Genomic DNA, 19,113 nt, shown 5'->3' with positions numbered 1-19,113 from the left:
ATGAACAAAGCCTTTGAATTCCAGAAACTTCCATCTAATTCACCCTAGCTGCCAAATCTGCTACCAGTTCTTTGTATAATTGAACAAAGCTAGAAGCTGTTGTAAGGTAAGAACAAATGTTTTATTGCATTTTAATATGAGAGCCTTTCATATTGGTTACCCTTCCAGCTTGTTTTGTTCCATTCCATCTCGACAGCTGCTGCCCAGTAAGCTGGTCCTCAAGCTCAGAACTTCAAAAATAATATTATCCTTAGGGAACTAGCAAAATGCCTAGCATAACAGCAGGTGTGTATGTGTGGAGGGAGGGTACTTATAGTGTAAGGATCACTAGGAGGAGGCGGAGGAGGTCTCTGTGTATTTGCTGTCACTGTGTGAGGATAGGGAAGCCACCTAATTTCATTAGTGTAGGGCCAGTTACTTTTGTCCCTTGTGCAAGTGTCCCTGGAATTTTGGCCCATTAAAGTGAACTGCAATTATTTGCTCATGAAGGAGACATTAAAGGATCCCAAAGTCCTGGTACCTAAGATAAGGGTTTGAACTGAGGGACAGGCACAATCTTTATTCAACTGTATGCTTTACTGTAGCATTCTATTCAGAAACTTAACTGGAGCTATAGAGCAAAGCGTGCTCCTGACAGCAGGCTCTCTCCAACCTTTCATCTATGTAGAACTATCTTTTTATCTGTTTCTTTGTCACAATAGAGGGTGAAGGAACATTGGAAATTAATGTTTATGCATATAGCTAAAGTGTGTTCATAGAAAACTCTTCTATTGAGTGCCTGTTCAGAGATTTACTGCAGAAGCTACAATACACACACCTCTCAGTTCCTCCACCACTATAATGCTTCCATTCACTTTGAAAGAGAACTTGGATCTGTCCAGCTCCGTTGATGTGAAATTGAGAAACAGATTTGGTGGGCATTGTATGAAACTTGTTCTAGATAACGTTGGTAGTTTCCCTACTTCATAGCACAATATGGTATTCAGATTATGCAATGTATGGTACTACTATTTTTTATTTTACAAAAATAATTACCATAGCACTAAAGTGATATTTTGGGAGTAAATGCAGATTTGATCTGCCTGTCTAGCATGGAATATAACATTTTGTTTTCTGAAAGAAATCCTACTGTTCTAGTATCATACTTACAGAGAAAATGAAGCTGATTTTAAGCACTCAAAGAAAACTATGGCAGCACAAAGAGAAAATAAAACCCCAGTCTCTCTCACCGCATCCTATATGGTGTTCCGAATTCTGTCAGCCCCACTTTTCCAATCTCTCTTGGACACTAAGCTTGATAAACTTCAATATTATTTTTTTCATTTCTGTAGTCTCTCTCAGTAAACTCTTTGAAAACACTTCTGAAGCTTCATTTATTGAGAATTTGGGTTAGAATTCTTAAAACTTTTCTCAAAAATTCCTAGAGAGGCTTCAGCTAATGTCTGTCTGATATCATGGACTGGATAACTTGACCCTTGACATGGGTCTGACAACCCATTTCACTGTTTCATGGTTTGTTGGATTTTATTGGACTTGCTATGAATTTTTGCACTCTGCCCTATGGTTCTGCGCATGAATGAAATAGCAAAAGAACACAATGAGGTTCAATCTAAAAGCACAAAGACAGCACCCAAAAGAGCAGGATATATTTTAATACGAATAATTAAAATTCAATCCTTTTCTCTTACTTGGGAGTAGCTTCAATTGTACTCAGTGGTTATTACTTCTGAATCGACGTATTTAGTACTATTGCTTACAAAGCTGAAAAATTTGGTTGTAGTAGCTTGCTTCTACTTCATTGATCACCTCTGATGTTAGCTTTTTATTTTAATGTGTTTTTAATAAAGTCTAAATCAAAAGACAAATAGTGTTGCATTAGAAGGGGAGTATTGACAAAAATATATCTGGACATTTGTATTTCCATTCTGCAGAGTGTACTTTGGAAAAGAAAAGGAAAACATTTAAGTTTAAGTTGAGTTCTAAGCATTGCAAAGAGGAGGGAGATGAGAGCTCATCTAATTGAGATTCTCTCAGCACCCAGAAGTATTCTGGGCTTGAAAGACAAGAGATATTTCTTGGTGTTTTGAATATGTCTTACTGTTCTGTTCCAGAACCTTTTGTAGGCTTGGACTTGCCCATCAGCAGTGAAAAGGTGATCCCACTTTCCAGAAATGATTGTAGAATGAGTGATGGTTTTTTGCAGGGATAGATGCCAGTAGAAGATTAATTAAAAGTACAGCTTACTGATGTTAAGTGCTGAGGAACTGAATGGCTCAGTAATGAGGGTTTATATAATCCCAGTTTGCATAACATTTTGATGCTATAATAATGCTTTCTCAGTAAGAGAGGCTATGAAAAGTGCACAGGTAATATAAATCACATACGAAACTCAACCTGAATTTCAATCTTATTCCTACTGAGGGCTAGTTCATATGTTACTTTAACTGTAAACCACACAGAAGCTCAAGTACCTCATATTCCAGATTCCCCTCAATTACAGTAATGCTAATTTAAGTGCATTAGAATTAGAATCAAGTGGTACTCATGATCTGGCAAACCACACAATTAATACAATGCGTGAACCCCCTCTTACATAATAATTTCCAGAGGGGTAGCTATGTTAGGCTGTTACAGCAAAAGCAACAGGTAGTGTTGCAGTATGGTAAAGACTTGCCAGATCAATTTGTTGGTCCTTAAGATGGTATTTAGGAACTCGGGTGGCGCTGCGGTCTAAACCACTGAGCCTAGGGCTTGCCAAGCGTAAGGTAGGTGGTTCGAATCCCTGCGACGGGATGAGCTCCCGTTGCTCTGTCCCAGCTTCTGCCAACCTAGCAGTTCAAAAGCACATCAAGGTTCAAGTAGATAAATAGGTACTGCTCCGGCGGGAAGCGTTTCTGTGCGCTGCTCTGGTTTCGCCAGAAGCGGCTTAGTCATGCTGGACACATGACCCGGAAAAACTGTCTGCGGACAAATGCTGGCTCCCTCGGCCAGTAAAGTGAGATGAACGCCGCAACCCCAGAGTCGTTCGCAACTGGACTTAACTGTCAGGGGTCCTTTACCTTTTTTAAGATGGCATGTTTATTTCTTAGCTAATAGGCATTCTGTTGTGATGAGGGATTGGTAGGTAAGATGTACACCAAAAATTGCTCGGGGTCTCATATTTACACCCAAGTCATATAGGTTCAGAACAGACTTCCACTTGAGCAGTGGATTTCTGTTCATACAATAGGACCTGCCCTTCCTCGTCTTTTCCCTGTAACCCCCCCACACTCTGACACCCTGTTCTGAAGTGTTCAGGGACACTACAGAGTTGATTTTAGGGGTTCAGGGGGAGGAGAGGATACATTACATGCTGGCATTTGCCCACTTGGAATGTAATTCTTGAGTGTGGAATACAGGGCACCAGTGATCAATGCTGACTCACCACACAGTAATTGATGCTAAGGAATAAAATGATAGTTTCAGCTACTGCACTGCAATTCAATTATGCAATGTGTGAACATGATCTCAGAAGTCTTGTTTACTGTGCATTATCTTTGTTTTGTTTCATATGCTGGCAGATTATTTTATCAATACCATCTGTATTGCACACAGATGTGCTCCATTATTTTTCTAAATGTGTGAACATGATCTCAGAAGTCTTGTTTACTGTGCATTATCTTTGTTTTGTTTCATATGCTGGCAGATTATTTTATCAATACCATCTGTATTGCACACAGATGTGCTCCATTATTTTTCTAGTTATTTGTTGTTTCTATCATTAAGTACTTGTTCACCAAGGGCAATAACTGTAGTTTTATATCGCAGATGCAAAAATATAGTATCATAAAGATATGCCATCTAGTAAGGGATTAAGGATTCCTTTAGGAGGCACCAACATGCAATATTCTTTGGTCAGTGTTCAAGCTATAAAATTGGCTTGCCCTACACCTCTCTGATTCATCTGGCCAAACATTTGCATGACTGCTTATATGCATGAGTTACTATTATCCACTGAGAATATAATTCGTGAGTAAGCAGATGTTCTTCCTGCTATATAATGAGACTTGTGGAGTCTTGCTTGATTAGTATAAAAGATAGAAATATCACCAGCAAACGAAGGGAATGAGTCTCCTTGACAATATAATCCCTGAACATTGCAGATATGATAAAGACTTCTACACACAGTTAATTGTCATAGTGTATATGGGGTAGAGGTAGCCTAAAAATTAAGGTAATGACATACAAGTGTCTTGTGCTTCCTTGCCCCATGCTTTCCTGCCTTCTGTAAAGTAGCACTGGAGATGCATATTCTTCCTATTATGCATCTGAGCTTGGATTAACTCATGCCATTTTTTTAAAAAAAATATGCACACAACATCCTGAATGTAGTGATGCCTGTCAATCTCCAAGACATTAACTTGTAACAAATATGTGTGTAATAATATCTCATAAGCTTCATCTTATCCGGTTTTGTAAGCTCTTAATTGGTGTACTTTTAGTGGCTTAGATTTTCCTGCACAGAAGGGTACCACCTTCTGCTGAGTTGCCAGTTATCATGTTAAGAATCATTGTTATCTGGATGAGGGATGTCGATGTTTGATATCATTATAATTGAATCACATGATTTGCCTCTGGCACTGGAGGTGTGGACATCTGGTATGGTTATTCATATGGGAAGCTTTGGGCTGAAATTTGAGGAATATTAGGGAGATTTGTGAAAGAACTTGACTAATGCTTTCCTAACAGCCACATGGACTTGTTGGAACGGTCTCAAAGAATGAGGTGTCCAGAAACATGTGGTTAATGCTATCTACTAGCTCTGATTATTAGCACCAACTAAGCCAAGTAGCAAAGTAATAACATAGCGTATATAATTCAGTATTTCGTTTTCTTTTAATGCTATGACTTGAATGCTCTCCCTTATTAAGAATGCTCTGTTGAACTGCACATGATTTTTACTGAGGTTTGAGATGGCTGGACTACGTGTCTTGCAAGGTGCCATACTGCTAGATAATCCAAGGAGAAGCTGGAATTCAAGGTGGCTTCCCCTTACTGTCTCAGGTAATCAAGAAGCTCTTCCCAAAGCTTCTGCTTGTCTCAGATGTTTCAGCAGAGGTTAGTGTAAACTCATGTCCTTAGCTTGGATTATAAATATTAGTAAATCATTCCAGTTGTCTATAAGTTATATTTGCTAGCAGATTAAGACTCTGAACAGGCTTAGACTGAGGGCAAACTAGATGTGACATTGGAGACTCACGTCTTTCCCCCCTTTGTTGTTGTTTGCTTCTCTTCCCCACTTGCATATAAAGCATAGTGTGTATGTGGGAAGCCTACATTTTGGGGGCCCTGAAGCTTGAACTGTTATGGAGGCCTCTTCACAACCAGCCATGAGCTCTGGATAACCACTTTCATCTTCTTCAGTGGGATTGTTCCACAACAGATCACCACAATTTTTCCACTAGTTTGTGTTTTTGGTATCCACTTAAGAACTTTTATGAACACATTGTTACTCCTCGAGGGTCATGACCGCTGTTAAAAAGTGGGGAAATTCGGAACAGCCATCTTGCCGCAACACTCCACCTTTACAACGTCTGTGCTACTGACTCTCAAACATTGGGATTGTTGAAATATGTACAACAAAAATTTTTTTTAAGTCATGGAAAAACTAAGCATGGGAATGTAAGATGAGGGGGCAGGCCAATGGTTGGTGTTCCTTACCTGTGAGCTCCTATTATTTATAATGTTATTTTTAACCTTGAGGAATTTGCAGCAAATTCCATTAAGAACTGGTTTGATCCACACCTCTTGGAATAATGTGTGGAGTGGAAAGCAGTTCTCCCTCGGATTCTACACCTCTCCAAATGTTGCAATATAGTTCTCTGCTCAGAAACATGCCAAAATGCACAGCCTCAGGTTAATATGCTCAGATATGCATGCCTTGAGAGAAAATATATAGATTTTTGGTGTGTGTGTTTTTTAGCAAATATGTTAAAAGATAGTGAGTGTTCTCAGTAGTAGCATGTCCTCCCTTCTCATATTCAATCAGATCTGACCCTGATGGGTTTTAGGCACCTTTTAAGGACAGTTGGTTAAATTAGCTGGAAGGAAGGAGGAGTCTACTCAGGCTGATGTTGATTGTTTGTGATTGTTTTGATTAGGTTTTTGATGGTTTTCCTTGTTGAATATGTATTAAGAGTTACCTGTTGTAACCCGCTCTGGGATTGATTTTAATAAAGAGTGGGCTAAAAGTGCCTCAAATGAATATACTTACTGTTTTTCATCCACACCAAGATTATTATTTAAATATCTAGATTATTGTGGAAATAGGATGGAATGGGTTTTTGAATCAACACATGCCAAACTCGACACACTCTTGTCACTTGTAAATGGTATCCCAAAGGAAGGCCAATATTGAGGCATGGCTTTTGACCACTTGAGTTTGTTCTATCTGTATGTCCAACGTGCAGGTTTAAAACTGAACTCTAAATCTATGATTACAAAGTAGTCTTTGCTAAAACAGAGTAAAACATAATGTAATATTCTTCTGATTACATGTTTACATTGTGCCTTCTCATATGGTGATTAAACATCCTTAGAAAGTGTCAAACAGGATTTTGAAAACAACCACTTTAAAACACTATTAGCAAACCATCTTATCAGGGCTCATCATTTGAATGAGAATGTCCTTGGCTATATTTGGCAGCTAGCATGTGTCAAAGAATGTTCTCCCATATGTAAAGCATAACAAAACCCTTCTATTGGTTTACCCATTTGACAAGGGAAAGGTCAAGGAAAAATCCCCAAACATGACAAGCTACAGGTAATAGGAAATAAAATATTTATATATGAAAATGCAAATTCCAGAATCTATACAGTACTTAATTACCTGTTTCTTCCAATCTATTCCTAAATGCATTTATCAGAAATCAGTCTCGCTGGAACCAGTGAAGACTGGCATAATAAGGATGTGTTACACCTCAGTTTACAGCCCACTAATGCTAGAGATTCCTATTGAGTCTGATTCATACATGCATGTACATCACCCTGTTTCATCACTTGCTGTTTGGCTTAGTCAATAAAGGCAGCAGGATAAGGTGGTAGACACAGAACACTAAAATGTTAAAGGTGGAGGAAATACAATTTTGAATGATTCCCTATGTTTCTTACTGAAACATAGCTGCATGGCAGGAGGAAACCAACAACCCAAGGTCTACTTCAGGAAACTAAACACACAATATATAAAACCACGGTCAAGATTTCTGTAGGTCTTACGTAGCCTTGCATTAAAATTATTGTGAACTGCTCTGACCATATATTTGTATGGCAGGTGGTATAACACCATAAACAAACCAACAGTAAAATGGGAATCCTCCTCTAATTCCCTTAGAGGCCTATTTAAATATTGAGTTTCTAAAGACAATAACCATCCTCTGACAGGACATAAAGTATCTTGGCAACTTCGTTCTGGATAGGTAAGGTTTTGATGTCCAATCAACTTTTCACTCCATTTGATATCTTAGTGCATGAATGCGTGCTGTATATTTTGCTTGCTTAGGTCTAAAATTGGCCTTTGTTCTATAAACCTCCGTTGTGATTTACAGATTAAAGAGCCAAAGCCGGAAAGTGCCTTCATGCTTTCTGAATCTGAAGCATGGTGCTTTCCTCATGACAAGATTAAATGTTAGATGCCAAAGGTGATTCAGTTTTTCTTTGCTACAAGCAGTAAATGGGCCCTTTTCACAAGATTTGTGTAACCAAAATAAACCTTCAAACTAATAAATACCAAGGATTAGGAATTGAATTGGAATTGCTGTATTATTATTTTTTACCTTTATGAAAGTGAGCTTTCTTATACACACACACATACTTATATATACGGTACTTTAATACAATCACAGTAAGTCACACAGCAAAGTGGGAAGACCATAATACTTAACAAGATTGGAAACTACATTCCATAATATATCTAACACAGAGTGTGGAACCAAATGGTGCAAATGTCCCAGAAGGCCTGTAAATGCCATAGTGGTAGTCAAGATAACCCAGGGGACTAACTGGTGCGAGCTGTAAAATGAGATCATATTTGCTTATCTGCTTACCTTGAAGCCTGAGTTTTGGTTTAGTTGTTTGTGAGAGGGAAGGCTTCTTACACTGTCAGCTACTCCCTTATCTGAGAGATGGGAGAGTTGGAAAGGGGCCTCTAAGCCAGGGGTGAGTTAACTGGGCTATGGTTGCCTAACATATTTCAGCGTCCATCCTGTGTCTGTAACAGCAGCAAGGCTTTGCAGGGTTTTGTAAGCTTGCACTTTCTTCTAATAAAGCACTGGAACTGATCACTGCGGCATTTTTGGCATCCTTGCATCCAACCACTCACGCAGACCCTCCTCTGGGCCTGTAGATCAGGACACACAGTAAAGTTTCAGTGCAATTAGGGCAGTGAACCCACCAGTTGAGTAACTGAGTTGCTTTTAGTTAAGGTCTCAACTACTTAATGGTTTAAATAAATTGGGTGTTATGTTGGAGCCATTTAAGAAAGACGGGAAATAATTGGTTTGGGAAATCATCTCAAATGCCTTGGCTTAATCAACTTTGTGTACAGCAGTGCCACCAAACCCAATTTACTGATGAATAATTTCAATCCTAATTCTAAAATATTTATATAGGCAACAAGCAAATTGGTAAAAGTTTTTAAACCTTAATGAAATTCCCCATTCTTCTAGGCAGGAAGGCTGTCCTACCTTGCTTCGTTCCTTGTAACGCGTTAAATGTCAGCTCTTTGTTTAGAACACAGACCATTCCAAAGCCCATGCACTGGAAACAATAATGATCCTATGAATGAAATGAGACAATAACTCAGTGAATGTTAGGTGCAAAAGAGATTAAAGTACCTGTTACATTACTTCCTTGTCTCGGCTATAAATAAGCTTCTGATAATCATGATTGACTTTGGCCTTGTCAACATATTTATTAGACTTATGTCCTGCTCCTCTTCCATAAAACCAAGAGCACTTTATATGTGATCTCCAGGTTCTTCCATCCAACCACCTTACAAAGCCAGCTTAGTTTGAGCAGTAGAGCAATGCCATATATCACAGTAGTCAACATGGTATCATCCTGATGTTTCGGACTGCATCTCCCATCAGCACTAGCCAACACCACCGATGCTCAAGGATAATGGGAATTGTAGTTCACCACATACTCCACATATGCCTTTGGACTTTGGGGGATCCACATTTTCTTGGAGCTCAGCTACAAACTCTACTTTTACCTCCTAGACTTCTTCCCAGCCTACAGCAATGTACATGCCATCAGTTAAGGGGAACATTGTTCCCAGACATGAACGAGACTTGGGCAAATGAATTCCTGCAAATATGCTTGTTTGGGGGAGGAAATGCCCAGGACATCCTGAGAAGCATTTAGCAAAAGTTGTTAGGAGTTTTTTTAACACGTGGCCCTGCCAGAAATATAGGAGCTGGCACCCACCAGTTGATAAGGAGAGAGAGATGGTGCACTTATCGTGGGAGGAGGACTAGAAGCAGCAAAAGGGAAAGAAAACACATTTCTGAGCTGCTTGCTAATGTTGGTACTTGAAGTGAAGTCATCATTCTTGAGGTAATAGAATACTTTTAAAAGTTGTAGCCAGTGCTTTTTTTCTTTAAAAATGTTTAGGGGTACTCTCATTTTCCTACTCATATTGAAAAACTGCCCCTCAATGAGGCCAAACTCAGATTCACAAAATGTTTAGGGGTATGCATACCCCTGGGTACCCCCAGATAAAAAGCACTGGTTGTAGCTTACTTTTCCTCATAACAATCCTGTATTATTGCTTAATTTAGAAACAATTGCATCAGTCCTTGATTGAGTGCAGAATAGACACTATTCAAGACGCTAGATGCTGCGATTTGTCCTTTGAAGCTGGTCATGTAGTATTTGCTTTAAGTCAAAACAGTGGTTTCAAATTGCGCTCCTGGGAACCCTGTGTTTTCTCAGAAGCTTCTAAGAGATCAGTTGTGCAAGCTTGTCCACCATTAGTCTACAAATTGTTAGATGTATTCTCAGTTTAAGTACACCAATGACAATACCCACCTGATTTGTCAGGGATTTGTGTAAATTTTCTGTGCAGCATAGAAAACAACCTAGAATCTTCTGCAATAAACTAAGGTCCTGGAATCTTCTGCAATAAACTAAGGTTCTAGGACTCCAAGAAAATGTGTGTGCAATGGTGGAGATGGCTGGTGCGGCTGCATTTGAGCAGCAAGCCCTGCCCCCGCCGAGCTTCCCTATTGGCTGCCCAACCGGGGAGAGGTGTGGCGCGCCAGCCCTGGAGTTGAAACGGGGCGGAGCGCCCCCTGCATGACGCGAGAATCGTCTCCCGCTCACAACCCCTCCCCTCCTGGAAGGAGGAAAGGCTTCCTATAATAGATGTAAAAAGATTTTTCAACCATGGAAGCTATATGAAAAGAAAAGGCCTGTAAGAAGAAGAAGAAAACCATTGGCTAAACCATTGGTGAGATCTTCAGGTGTTGTTGGTAGCTTAACCACAGCTTGCATGGCCAATAGTCAGGGGTGATGGGAGTTGTAGTCCAACAGTATCTGCAGGCCACAAGTTCCCCATCCCTGCTGTAAAGCTAGGACCTGGACCACTCTTTTTGAAGTTAACTTCCTACAATGGTCAATCTGAAAATCACCATCTATTAACTCAGTGCTCATGATGTGAGCTTGGATGAGACTCTTTACGACTAAGCCATGAATTGGGGGAAAACATAAACAATAGCCCCACTTTCACGAGAGATATTCTGTAAAGTTGACTTCTATTGTTATTGCAAGGCCATGTGTAATTTAGAAATCTTTATGCACAAACCTTCATGTTGAAGTACCGTAATACTCTTCCTAATTTACTGCAGTACAGCAAAGTTTCAGTTCTACAAGGTTTGCCAACCTTTGCCCTCAGGTATATTAGGAGGAAGAGGAAGAAAGACTCTAAGTTCGACACCTTTCCTAGGCCAATTCCAGTGTAATTTTTCCTCACTGGAGGAATACCTGTGGAGGAACACATGTACAAAAAGTCACGCCAGGAATGCAAAATCTGTCAGTAGGTATGGGGGACTAATCAGTTCTCCTGGCATGAACTGGTATCATGCCAATTTGAGATGAATTCACCTGCAAAGTGGAAGAAAGAGGAATCAACAAGATGAAAGATAGCTATTGCGATGATTCTACCACACATAAATCTGGCACAAAAATGAACAAACATAACCAATAATAAAATCCACAAACCTGTCTGTGTACTGGAAAAAAAGTATATTTAATGCATTTCTGCTCACAATGGGTAGTTAATTTACAAAAATTATATGATGATGGTTTTTTTAAAGGGCTCCTGCTTTTAAAAGAAAAACAATTCAATGCATCATGTTCACAACTACTGTAAACATTGTTAGAAATTGTTTACTGGGCAGTTCGACATACAACTCAACACTTCCTTCTGCCCCCCCCCCCCAACACAGCTTTTTCTTGTCAAACAAAAGTGTACTGTGGCACATATTAGAGATCATCAGTATTTTATATGTGAGCGCACATTTTCAGCATGATCCTGTCCATCTTTACTCGGAAGTAAATCCCACTCTGTCCAAAGGGACTTATTTCCAATTAAGTGTGCACAGGACTGTGGTGTTGGGGAACTGAATAAACCGAAAACAAATGGTTATTTATGGGCAACAGTTCCAGGGATTGAAAAGAAGAAGAAAAACCAATTAGCCTGAGGTGTGTGTGCATGTGCAGATGAAGAACTGTGTTTATTGCTTACCTGAACACTACGTAACTGTGCTGGTTTGCTGTCCACTGTGTTTGGGTCCCTGAAACAGTGAGACAGAACATTCAGTGTGACAGCTGTACAGCTAGCTAAGTCAACTTCAATAAACACAAAAGAATCAACTGACAAGACATATGTTTCAAAGACTACTCAAGAAAGTTAGCATGCAACTCCAGCTGCAAGAGATTTTTTTTTTAACAAAATGAACAGCAACCGGCCTATGTTCTGTTCTCATCAAAAAAGTAAACCAATCACATTGACAAAAAGCCACCAGAAACAAAAAATTGTAGTTAAAAGATTTCACAGTTTTGGTATCCCTACTATAAAGTTTTCCTTTTTTTGTCATAAAAAATTTAGGTTATATATTCACCGTTAGCAAGAGTTGCATTACTATTATTGTTAATTTTAGTTCTGTTTATTGCCTCGAGGGTTATATATTGTAAAATAATTTTGTTGCCGCTAGTTAATGTTAATTAGTTGTTTTAATAGCCTATAATACCTATTTGTTATGTTTTGGCAGGTTTACTTTTTTAACTATCAGTAACTTAATCACTTGGAATATTTAACATTGCTGTTGCATACTCAAAATTACAGAGTTACTATTAATGTTACCTGTTTAACGTTTAGTCATCCTTTGAGTCCTGCGACATATTTCCTTAATAATCATCAGCCATCAAGTCTGATATTCTCAAAAGAAATAACAGCCCTCTAAACTGCCTTCAAGGGAGGTGATAATTAGCACTGAAAATTACAAATAAAGTTTTTGAAGTTGAAGAGCAACAACTGGGCAGTGACACTGATGATTGGTTTGTCAAGACAAATTATTAGATAACTACGCAAATGCAGTCAACACACTCCTCGGAGTGAAAACAATAAGGTGAGTCTATGCAATGCTTACATGTTGAATGGGATATTTAATGTGCGGGGAAACTCAAAGGTTGAAGAACTAGCATTTAGACAGTCTAACACTGGTAAGCAGTAATCTTACCTCTTTAAACTCCATTACATTCTCACGAGAGACATGCTAATACAAACAAGTCAATCAGAGTGTGTGTTTAGCAAGATCAAGCTTAGAGGATCGTTTAAAAATCCATTTATTCTAAAGCCACGTCTTTTTCCTCTCTCATTAACATGTTATACATTAGTCTCTGCTATCCATGATTCATGTCACAGTTTAGTTTGCTAGCTTTTAAATTATTTAACAACCATAAGCTATTAATACAACTTTTAAAGTGTTGCACATATTCTTAAAACAAACTTGGGTTCATTTATGTATTTTGTTTTTGAAAAAAAGTTTTTATATCGAAAACATTTTAGGCATCTCTTGAAGAAGAAATCAAGCAGGCATTTAAAGCTAAACACACGTAATTCCAAATTTAGTTTCTTACAAAAGGTTTCAGCTTTATTGACAAATTATGGCAAACATATTTGACAAAATTATGGTTTCCTATTTAGAGAAGCTTTACACATGGAACTTTATGTGATTTTTTAAAAATAAAAAAGCAAAACAAATACAGGTTAAAACACTGGACAAATTCAGTTAGTTAGCTACATACATACAGTAGCCGCTTGTTGTCAACCCCATTAAAACAGCATTTAAAATGAAATTTACAAACTTAATATTGAACATCTTAAATCTAACTAACATATATTAAAAAGACAGGTTAAAACATCTTATCTACATCTTGATTATCATCTGGTTCAAAAAAGTCATATTACATTTTTAGCAACCCTAAATAAAAAATTTGACCTTTGTTGTACCGGGCAGGGAGGAGGGGTGTGGAGGGGAATAGATGCAGCTTCATGCTTATTTGTCCTGTTTTGCTTTAAAATTACACACAACAATGAGGAACAACCAAGAAAACATCATCTTGCTGAATGGTTTAGCCAATGCTTGCCAACGGTCTTTTATAGTCCATGTTATAAAATAGTACTAATGCCAGTGTCACTCCATTGTGTAAACACAAGAAGTATATAGAGTAATCATAAGCAGTAATTCCTAGGATAGAAAAGAAATGGGCTATTACTTGTCTTGTTGCCGTTTATGTGGAGATCACGGGTTATTAATTGTCTTTAAGGTTGAGGTCACAGATGAGGAGGACCTTCAATATCTACCATAGGGGTGTTCCCTGTAACCCCCTCTGCTTGACCTGGAAGGTGGTGCCTTTAGGCTGGGACGGCTTATGGCCCACTCTTCTTGTGCTAAAACAGACAAAATAAGAAGAAAGAATTTACTTTATTTTAGTAGGCACGTATGTGTGTAAAAGATTCCCCGTTGTGCATTTAGCAAACAAAATATAAGGAGAGCTTTGGGATCCATTTCTGTGTCCTCTCTAAAATCACACTTATAAGATTTCGCTGCCAGCCAAGGCAGCTTTCAGTAAAGAGCAACAGACCTCTTTCCCTTATTTGATTCAAGATATGAATATCCAATTTACTGGTAACACAATCAGTCATAAGAAAATGGTTGCTTTAAGTTTGCCTGCTCTCCAAACCCCGTACCATAACTGAGTTTCTAACATGCTATGCTAAAGCATGGAGGTGGATATCGTTTTCTGCAGCTGGTGCATTAACTGGATCAGGAGTTGAATCAAAAGTGGGTAATTGAAATGTGTTTTCTGCTTCCATATTCAACTAAAAAAAAAAAAGAAATCAGTAGAATGGAAACTACTTGGAACTAAAGTAGCGTTAGGACAGAATTTTCCAGAGTGTGCAGATAATTCTCAATATACATAAAATATTAGTTTACACACACACACACACACACACCACCCAGTAACAATTATGTATTGATACACTGAATTAGTTGGAGTCTTAAGTGAGCTCATGGTCACTTTTCTGAATTACACCAACATGTGATATAGTGGTGGATGAGTAATTTTCATCAGCTCATTGGCTTACTGAAGCAGTATTCAATATTCAGGCCCTGTAATGCAAACATCTCTGCTGATTCCCACCACCCCACACACCCTGCCCATGCCGCACAGCAACCAGGCAGTTTCTGTCCTGAAACTAGATTGACAGCTAGCTTGGATGGGACCCAAATAATCAGTATACTCCAAGACAGTCTGGATGACATTCTAAATCATGCAGATAAATTCTTGCATTAAAAGGGCTAGGACAGTGTTTCCCAAAGTGGCCGATACTGGCCCCTGGGGGGTGCTGAAACAATCCAGGGGGGTGGTAGTTGCCTTGGGTGCAATTGGGAGGCGTTGAATAAAAATAAGGGGAGGTGGAAGCATAAAGGAAGTTTTTTTAAAAAAACAAAACAAAACATTCATACCTGTTTCGTCTATTGTGCAATAATCTGGCATTTGTGCTGGAGGTGAGGGGTTTCCCCGGGCCAGGGTGAACCCTTTTTGGCTTCACCCAGGCCCAGGAAGTGGATTGCAGCTTGCCTAGCTTATTTGGCCAATGGCAGGCAGGCTGTGATGCTGGCCCCGCCCCTGAGGCAGATCAGACTTAGCCGGCAGGCTTCACTTGGGTCTGCCCCATGGGTTTTTAATCCCGGGGCCAAGTCCACCTCCTCGTCTACTTTTGAAAAACATTTGTACATATTCCATCTGTTGTGTAATGACGCTTACCTGTGTAACATAGTTTTACTCATAGTGATTACTTTCTTGTCCAAATTTGTCACTACATCTTTCTGTTTTTTCACTTAAAGAAGGTAAATTTCCAAGTAATTTTTTTTTTCTGCAAAAGGGGCGGTAGGCCAAATAAATTAGGAGACCTCTAGGCTATGATATAACTTGGGAGTATTATTTTTTATTTATTTTCCCCGGAGCCAACTTTCAGGTACTAAATGAGTTCCTGCCTGGGTCATTTCAGTCCTAAGCTCTGTGATTTAAACTATATCTCTTTAAATATTTTCCTGAGATATTACTACAGTGAATTATATATAAAGAGCAAGTGTAAGCTTAGCAGTTAATGAAGTGGGGTGAGTGGGTTGTTGTTTAATTTTAGGCCACTGTGACCATTTACAACATCAATGACTAGCCCTTCAGCATTTTTCTAGGGAAATCTCTGTTGGTCACAACATCCTGGTGAGAGTTAGACAGCTTGTGATTAGTAAGCTCTGGAAGTAAAATATGCACAATTATGTCTGCAAACTCATTCCCAAATGAATCAAATCAATGATCTAAGTTGTGCACCTGCACGAACAAACTAGCAAGCAGCCTACGGTCAAGACACCAATTAGACAACAAGAGCGTGCGTGATGTCTGTTCACATGGGTCAGTGGCAAATAACAGACCTGCTAGGGTTCTGCTTGAGAAGCGCAGCAGATTGCATAGGTCGTGTAGAAATGTAAGGGCACACAAGACAGATTAGTTATCCTCTAGCATGGCAAAGTTTTGTCAGCATTTCAAGCAGATTAAACTCATACTTTGTCACCATGGCATATTCAAAGAATCACTTTCATTATCCTCCTCCTCCAAACTACACTAACTCCTGCACTACTTGGATCAGGTATCTGGGGAGTGGACAGGTTGAAAAAAACCGGACACAATGTAGAACAAAATCAGTGTGTGACAGCTCTACCTCTGAATGAGGTCCTCTGAATGAGGGGAACATTCAGACACAGCAAGCTCCTGGCTTGGTTTGAAAAGCTATTAAATGTAGCAGTTCCTGGTTTCATATGTAATGGGAAGCAATGGCTAAAGGCTGAATCCTGATGTGTTTTGGTGCTTGCACAATGGGAAGAGCAAAAAAGCAGGAAAAAGGCTGCCTATGCTCACACATCTAGATCTTCAGCTTAATGTTATATATGTATGTCACCAGCAGTGCCATGTGTGATGCTAAAATTTGGCACACACCCCTACCTATCGTGCTCTGTTCTACAGCATTATTTTGCAATCCCCCTGCAGCACGGCACCCAATGCCACCCTAAAACCGCCTCTGCTCTTATTGTTTCTCATCAAGCCGTTGACTGACTGTTCTCTCCAGAGGCCTTATGAACCCCTGTGACTATGAATCTAGACCTTTCCTTCATCGCTGTGGATGAACTTTTTCAAAAATACTCCTTGCCTCGAGTGTTTCAAATATCTGCTTCCTTTTCTCCTGCAGGGCAGTTTTATTGCAGATTCATCTTTGCCTAATCGCCTAATAGAGGCTGTTTGCTTTCCTGAACAACCAGGGCACTTTGCTTCTACTTATCATGATTACTGTGCTATCCTATGCATGTCTACTCAAAAGGAAATCCCATTGTGTTCAGAAAAGTGGGTATCGGATTGCCATAGGCTCCCCCCTTAAAAATAATAATCTTGCATTTATCGATTTGAATTTTGAATTGGAAAAAGAAGAAGGGAGAAGAAAGTTAAAAGTGGCTTGAAAGAGAACTGCTTACGAATGAAATCATTTCAGGAGGGCTGCAGGAACTGGAAAGAAAGGGCTAAGGACATGAGTAATCATGGCTACAAGTTAATCAAGAGTTATGGGGTTTTGTTTTAAAGCCACAAGTATTAAATGCATGAGCAGAAACCTTTTATTAATGTGGATACTTCCAATTTGCTGTGTTTTCACTGAATCAATACAGCAACCCACCATTAAATGGGGAATAGGAAGTTAATTGCTATTATCACTAGCTGCCAGCCTCCTTGGTTTGTGATCAATTGACAGTTACTTATTATTATTTCAGCAGTCTTACTTAAAATTCACATTGGCTCTTTGCCATTACTTTCACTGGGCTTTCAGTAAACTTCCTGTATGTGCTGGGAGCATTGCTTTATTGATGCATTATCTGCACACGTTTAAAGAGGATGTCGAGACCATGCACTAATATATAATATCTCCTATGACAAATGTTCTGTCTGCACAAGCATTTCAGCTTGCCAGACAACATGATCCTTCTTCTCCCTCTCCTGCAAGCTGGTCTGGGGGGTTCTCTTGACCCGCTAAACCCAATTTTGGAGGGTGCAGGGGAGAAGGAGAGAGGGGAAGAGCCCCATTGCACAAGGAGAAGTCCCTGTGGACGGCTTCCACTGACAGGGCTCATTAGGAATTCCACCCTTTGTGTGTGTGTGTGTGTGTGTATATATATATATATATATGTTAATTTTACATTCCTAATTCCAAGAGGATCTCCCACTCACTTACTTGCATTGATATGAACATGTGCTTTCTAGACACTTGATTGAGGCTTCACTCCAATATACACTTACCTGGGCAGAAGTCCCATTGAACTCACCATGGCTTACATCTGAATAGACATGTATAGGATTGCACTATGACTATCTTAAGGAAAAACTGCATCGACTTACTTACACTTGGTGGCAGTTCTTAACTCAAGGAAATGGTAAGACTCACTTCAGTGGGTCAGCCTGAACTTTTTTTATATATAAAATACAAAAAATCCTTTCTGCTTTTATTTATTGCAAAAAAATTAATCCCCCTTTTTATGAATTAAAATTACCTTTCTTTCATCACATAGTGGATCACTATCACATATTCTGACTGTGAAACAAACCTGTGTTCAGAAGTCTTCATTGTGTTTCAAAAGATTGTGATACCCACCAGGACCAATCCCCCTTAAACAGCGAGCTACGTGGATGAGCCACAGCCGCTTTCCCAAATATGCCCCCTTTTTTGTGCAGAACTAATTTGATTAAGTGATGGCTGTTCATTTCAGACTAGAACACAAACTAGGAAAACAGGCAAGATTAGCATTGCATCTTAAATGTTAAGCCTTCCACTGTGCAACACTAACATTCCGTAGTCACTATCCTAAAAGGTAGAGGAGCTGGAGGGGAAAATGCAAAGTTGTGTGTATATAGTCGTGTGTATAGACGACTGATCAACATCAAAAACATGTTTGATCATCCACCAAGTTACACTTTTAAAATTAAAACCTGATAGTTCATAAAATATCATACGAGTAGTTATGTAATTGGAATTACAAAATGCCAATAATCACATTCCTGAATTCTTCAAAATTCTGATTAAATTAACCTCAGACAATCATAGATCCTTAACTATGGACAATAAATAGAGTACAGAAGCAGGTAGTTGTCTGTAGAAATTATTCACCTTCCCCCACTGCAACCATGTGTCAAAGGGAAGATGCTGAAGGATTTAACACACCGTACTTTGGGTATATCTTTGGAGAAAAGTAGTTTTAATTGGCCTTTAGGGAGGCTACAAACTCAAACACTAAAAAAGAGGGTTCATTTCTTAAGAAGACTAAGAGAAATGGAAGAAAGGATGAGAGAGAGGGCAAGAGTGAGAAAAAGGACAAGTTTTCCATGGGGTGTTATGTAAAACCCAAGATCAAACGAAAACTTTAGCTATATCACTAAGAACTGCATTCAGTTACTCATTGCACTTTT

The 19,113-nt window shown here is 39.1% G+C and overlaps 1 protein-coding gene across 8 annotated transcripts in view; it reads right to left on the bottom strand.

Annotated features, from left to right (window-relative positions):
* Positions 1 to 19,113, bottom strand: part of KHDRBS2 (KH RNA binding domain containing, signal transduction associated 2) — a 325,396-nt gene that overhangs the window by 8,974 nt on the left and 297,309 nt on the right. For 4 of the 8 annotated variants that reach the window (XM_083431747.1, XM_083431748.1, XM_083431749.1 and 1 more), the window contains 3 exons: positions 11,786 to 11,834; positions 10,844 to 11,022; positions 8,721 to 8,811 (listed from right to left, as the gene is read on the bottom strand). In XM_083431747.1, the coding sequence (XP_083287873.1) occupies positions 10,905 to 11,022; positions 11,786 to 11,834 (167 nt within the window). In that variant the 3' untranslated portion in view covers positions 8,721 to 8,811; positions 10,844 to 10,904. Of the gene's footprint in view, positions 1 to 8,720; positions 8,812 to 10,843; positions 11,023 to 11,785; positions 11,835 to 12,403; positions 12,533 to 13,166; positions 13,994 to 19,113 lie in introns of those variants that run through there. The other 4 variants (XM_083431750.1, XM_083431751.1, XM_083431753.1 and 1 more) reach the window with 3 other exon arrangements.

This window comes from Podarcis tiliguerta (genome assembly GCF_965153285.1).
Source record: "Podarcis tiliguerta genome assembly, chromosome: 3".
In the NCBI taxonomy this organism is placed as follows: domain Eukaryota; kingdom Metazoa; phylum Chordata; class Lepidosauria; order Squamata; family Lacertidae; genus Podarcis; species Podarcis tiliguerta.
The sequence above is the reverse complement of the archived record's forward strand: the minus strand, read 5'-3'. Positions and strand labels throughout refer to the sequence as shown.